Source organism: Ricinus communis, chromosome 2 (genome assembly GCF_019578655.1).
Source record: "Ricinus communis isolate WT05 ecotype wild-type chromosome 2, ASM1957865v1, whole genome shotgun sequence".
In the NCBI taxonomy this organism is placed as follows: Eukaryota; Viridiplantae; Streptophyta; class Magnoliopsida; order Malpighiales; family Euphorbiaceae; genus Ricinus; species Ricinus communis.
Window position 1 is genome coordinate 13,658,075 of NC_063257.1, and position 5,333 is coordinate 13,663,407.

Sequence of the window (5,333 nt, forward strand, 5' to 3'; positions counted from 1 at the left end):
TATGCTTCTAAGTTTATTTTACATGTTTTAATTCATTTTTTATCTTCTGTGCATGTGAAAACAGCTCCTAAGCATGAGAAATCGAAGGAATCACAAAACTGACAAATTGAAGCTCTAAACCGATCGGCTATACACCTTTTTGCCATGATTTTGGATTTTAATGTATTTTAGCGATATTTATGTACTGTGGCTTAGTTTTTAGGTGTTTTCTTTCATTCGTAGTTATAGGAGGATTGTAATAATTAGATTTTTTTTTTCACTTTTATTTTTACTTTATGTTTGATGGATGCCAAGTATTTATAATGTGATTACCTAATTAAAAATTGGACATCTAGACTCTAGGTTAAAATTAGACCTAACATGAAATTGTAGTCCATTAGGTTAATAAGATGGTAAATTGGGCAAAATTTAAAAGTCAATATAGACCTAGTGGATGCTTTAAAGAAACTAATTAGATCACTTTAGATTTAAGATCATTAAAATAGGCCTCAACATGAAAGATAGTCCATTTATGTTTAAAGACTGGAACCAAATGCATAATTAATAATTGGGCTAGACTAGGTGGGCCTCCTTGTACATAACTAAATAGTAACATAGGCTAACAAATCAAACATGGGTTGGGCTTAATAAAATAAGCTAGACTTAAGAGGACATCACATGCTGTAATGAATGCCTGTAAATATAAATTGTCGTATTTATAGAGTATACTTTTTAAATAACAAAATTAAGAACTAAGATACACAAATAAGGAAGTTGACTTCTGGATCCATCTCTGGATGTGGTGAAGCTTCTTTATGGAATCTAGTTGCCACTCAATTAGCAAAAGTATTCCAGAGAATTACCTAGGTGGCGACTCCATCTTCGCGCTAGTCTATGTGACTAGTTAGCGTGTCCCCAATTAGGTTCAAAACCCTTATAGTACCATAGTCACTAGAGACACTTAGGTGCAAGCCCGAAACCGCCACCCACAGTTAGTCTTTATAATAGTGGCTTTATAGTTCCTTGAGAGATTGATCTCGAGGTGAACTTACCTTTGCTATAAGAATGGTTTGTATACTTGCAAGTACAAATTTATAGACATCATATATACAAATTGAAGATGTACAATTTAATTTTCATGAATAAAGATTTATATTTCCTTTTACAAGAAAAAAGTTATAATCCCTAAAATTGAGAGATTCACTTAAATCAAAATCTAGTTGAAGAAGCAATTATAAAAAGGCTTAATTGCAAAAGAATATTCGACCTTTGGCCTTTTTTTTCAATTTAATCACGTGTTTAGTTGCAAAAGAATCTCTCAATCAACCTAATATAACACCATTATCTTCAAACTAGTAGACAAATGTGAATTTGGGGGCATATGAAGCACGAGAATAAGAACAACTAGGGTTACAGATTGCATATGAATTTGGGAATTAGGGTATTTGGAGCATATGAAGCATGATGAATTTGGGAACAAGCATCTTCAATTTAAGATTAAAAAACGCACCGTTTCTCATCTCCAAAATGCACCGTTTTTTGTTTGGCTTTAAAACGCACCGTTTCTACGTGTTTAAGTTACCAGAGCTCCGGCAGCTACGTGGAATAAACTTCACCGAAAATTTCATTTATTGTATCGATTTGATAAAATTGATAAGGTCGTGCATGACATTGTTACAATTAAAAATACGTAATTAAATTGAAAAAAATGCCAAAGGTCGAATAGTTTTTTGCAATTAAGCCTTATAGTTTAGGTGGCCAAATACGTATTTAGCAAAAACAAAATAACAACTTCTATGTGGCATGTCCATTATAATGGCTAGTATCATGCTTATTTGGATGGATAGTAATTTTTTTTAGAAGAGAACAATAAAAAGCGTCGTAACCGTGTTGCCGAATAAACATTAACGGCGTCGTAAATTTTTTATTGATTAATGAAAGCGGAAAAACCAACCCTTATCATCTCCGCCCATAAACGATATTAAAGGGAAAAAAAAAAAAAAAAACCAGTAAAAAGCGCGAAAGAGAAAGAGAAAGAGAAATGAGGGAATAGTTAACCAATGGACATCCAAGATCCAAATTCCAAAACCATTTCCAATCCCAAAGATCCAAATCACCAAAATGCTGCGCCTAAAAATGGGCTCCCGAATTCATCATCAACGTCAATCTTCACCCTACGACCTGGGCCGCACCACAGAAGGGCGCATTCGGAAATGAGCTTCCGATTACCGGAGGATGTGACGACGATGATGATGGATCTGTCGCCTTCTGATCCGATCAATGGAGGTGGACCTGGTGGAGGTGGAGGTGGAGGAGTGGGAGGAGGAGGTGGTGGTGGCGGATCTTCTGTTGGGAGTTTTGAAGAGATGGGGTCGGAAGACGACCTTTTCTCAACGTACATTGATGTGGATAAACTAACAGGAGGAGGAAATGGTACAGATCAGAGTAATAATAATAACAATAATAATGATGAAAAGAATGGTGAAGGAGAGAAAGGAATGCCGACGAGGCCAAAGCATAGACATAGCAATTCGGTTGATGGGAGTGTTTGTGGAGAGGTAATGGAAGCTAAGAAAGCTATGCCTCCTGATAAGTTGGCTGAGCTTTGGTCTCTTGATCCTAAACGAGCCAAAAGGTCTGTCTGTTCCTTTTTTGTTTTTTTCTTTTTCAAGTAAAATCTTGAGATGGATACTCCTATTCACAGTAATTTTGGGTTTTTCCTGGATCAGATGATCAATTAAGAATTCTGTTACTCATCTAATTACCCATTAGTTGAGTTTCATGTCATGGCCAGCTCTTTGCTTTTTGATTTTAGATTAATCACCTTTTCTGCTGATTTTGGATTTTAGCTTTCATTCCCTATTTTCAGATTTTCCTAACCTCTTGCACTTTTAGTTGCGGAGATTAACATTATCCAAGCATTTTGAGAAGATAATTCTACATAGAACCAAAATGCTATTGGAGTTTGTAGATTGAACTTTTAAAGTAAAGTTTTTGGGTTCTAATTCTATGTTCTTCTGGTTTCGGCTCTCAAAAGTCGAACCATGTTTTTTGAAACTAAAATAAGCTCTTTCCTTAGGAAGTAAAAGTTTCCTTGGGCCTTGAGTAGCGTCTCGAATTCACAAAAGTTTTGGTTCAGAATTTAATTTTCTAGTTCTGACAGATGCAAATGAATTTCAAAGTTGGGATTCCAAGCAGTTCCATAATCCTTGAAGTAACATGAGAACTTTGAAATCGTTTAATTTAAAAGAAAAAACTGGTGATATTAATTCAGATATTCAATTTGACAATGGAAGTCCCCTTTTTCTAATTTATGTATCAATTTTAGAGTTGGATGCTGGAAAGTTTACAGAAATTGAAGTTTTTAAATGCTCATGAACTCTTCCTTTAACCTTATTTTTAGTTTTGAACTCTTTTCGCTTAGGCTCAAAACTTAGTTGCTGCATGCAGAATACTTGCGAACCGGCAGTCTGCTGCCCGCTCTAAAGAGAGGAAGGCCCGATATATACTAGAACTTGAGCGGAAAGTTCAGACCCTTCAAACTGAAGCCACAACTCTTTCTGCCCAACTCACATTATTCCAGGTTTGATTTTATAGATTTTAACTTTAATATGCATTTTATGACCTTGTTATAATTTTAGAATCTCCATTGTCATATATTCAAGAGCTAATTACTCTAGTATAGACATTTCACTTATTCGAAATGTTTTATGATATTATTGAACTTCCAGTTCATTTGATGACATGCATGCATTATGTTGATGCCCATCAAAGCAAATCATGCATGACCATACAAAAGAATTTTTTAATGATTTGGGTGCTGTATGATTTAGGAAATAGTTGGGAAGGCCACTTGTCTGAATTTCTCTAATGCATTCTGATTGTAATTACTTCCTAAATTAAGTCACTTACTATGGGCTCATGTCGTCACGAACCTTCATTATTTATTTAAATTCAAAAAAGAAAACAAAGAAAATGCTAATGGGACCATATAGTATATGACGGTGCTTGGCCTATGGCTAGCCCACTGGGATTTCTGGTGTTTAGTCATTTTGCTGATCATGATTCTGGTTGTTTTCTCTTATAGAGGGACACAACAGGACTAAGTACGGAAAACATAGAGCTTAAGCTTCGACTACAAGCTATGGAGCAACAGGCTCAATTACGTGATGGTAGGTGCTTGAGATGGTGTGTTCTTTATGCTTAGTTATATGTTGAAGCAATCTCTCTCATTTAGTTTTAATGAAGGTTCTTTGTATAGTGCTAGGGCTATTAAATTTTATTTGTATTTTCATTTTCTACAGCTTTGAATGAAGCATTGAAGAAGGAAGTTGAGAGGCTCAAGATTGCCACCAGGGAAATCATGAGCCCCTCTGAGTCATTCAACTTGGGAATGCACCAAATGCCATACACCCCATCAAACTTTTTCTCACATCCACAACAATCTGGATCTGCTAATCATCCAAACATGCAGTTCCCACCATATGCTCATTCCCAAACTAGTATTCCAGGTCACCATCTACATCAAACAAATTCCCATACTTTCTCAGAACTTATGCAAAATGATTCTCTCGGTCGACTACAGGGTCTTGATATCAGTAGTAAAGGACCAAATATTGTAAAATCGGAAGGCCCCTCGCTTTCTGCCAGTGAAAGTAGCTCCACATTTTGACAGAAACTGGCTGCTGACTAGCTGACTTGTCCACTGCATGTGTGTGTTTATAGACTGACATCATGTTATTTAGAGAAGGTATTCCATTTTAGTTTCATCATTCATTCCATTCATGTTGTGGGGATAATTCTTAATTGTTTATTCTTAGGGTTCTACCAGAAAAAAAGGAAGCACCCAGGTTTTCATGTTACTTGTACGAGTTCAATGTTTAACATGGAGAGTTTTGTGTACTGATTTGTGATAGGAGCCATGGGGGGTGAAAGGTCAGTCCCATTGGGTGTCAATATGTGTATGACAATGTTGTCCAATTCATTTGTATCTGATTTCATCTGGTACTGTGTAAACCTGGCGTCTGTCATTATCATTCCTTTTCCTGGTTTTGATGGAAATAGGATTTCTCAGTCTCCATTTCTAGTCCAACCTGAAGGTTTTGGAGAATCAAAATTCACAGTCTGGTCTTAAATTTTTTATTTCTGTCTGCAATGCTTGTTGAGTAAGCTTATGCAGAAGAGAACCATTTTTTCTTTTTTGTCCTTTGTGTCTCTATTTTGCTCATCACTGGATGTTCGGGTCCAGCATTTTCAAGATAAGGTAGCTCAGATCTTAGCAACTGGAAAAAAAAAAAAAAAAAATTACTTCTCAGAAAAATAATTTATTTTTTTTGTTTACATCAATACAAAAG

At 35.7% G+C, this 5,333-nt stretch overlaps 1 protein-coding gene across 1 annotated transcript; it reads left to right on the forward strand.

Annotated features, from left to right (window-relative positions):
• The first annotated feature begins 1,733 nt into the window (after positions 1 to 1,733).
• LOC8279162 (transcription factor RF2b) lies at positions 1,734 to 5,121 on the forward strand. The gene is made up of 4 exons (XM_002518247.4): positions 1,734 to 2,614; positions 3,430 to 3,562; positions 4,067 to 4,151; positions 4,284 to 5,121. The coding sequence occupies exons 1-4, from the start codon at positions 2,040 to 2,042 to the stop codon at positions 4,649 to 4,651; spliced, it is 1,161 nt and encodes a 386-aa protein (XP_002518293.1). The 5' UTR covers positions 1,734 to 2,039; the 3' UTR covers positions 4,652 to 5,121.
• Positions 5,122 to 5,333: the final 212 nt, after the last annotated feature.

Coding starts and splice junctions, on each gene's coding strand:
- LOC8279162 (XM_002518247.4), top strand. CDS start 2,040: ATGGACATCCAAGATCCAAATTCCAAAACCATTTCCAATCCCAAAGAT. Junction 2,615..3,429: donor GATCCTAAACGAGCCAAAAG/GTCTGTCTGTTC, acceptor TGCTGCATGCAG/AATACTTGCGAACCGGCAGT. Junction 3,563..4,066: donor CCCAACTCACATTATTCCAG/GTTTGATTTTAT, acceptor TTTCTCTTATAG/AGGGACACAACAGGACTAAG.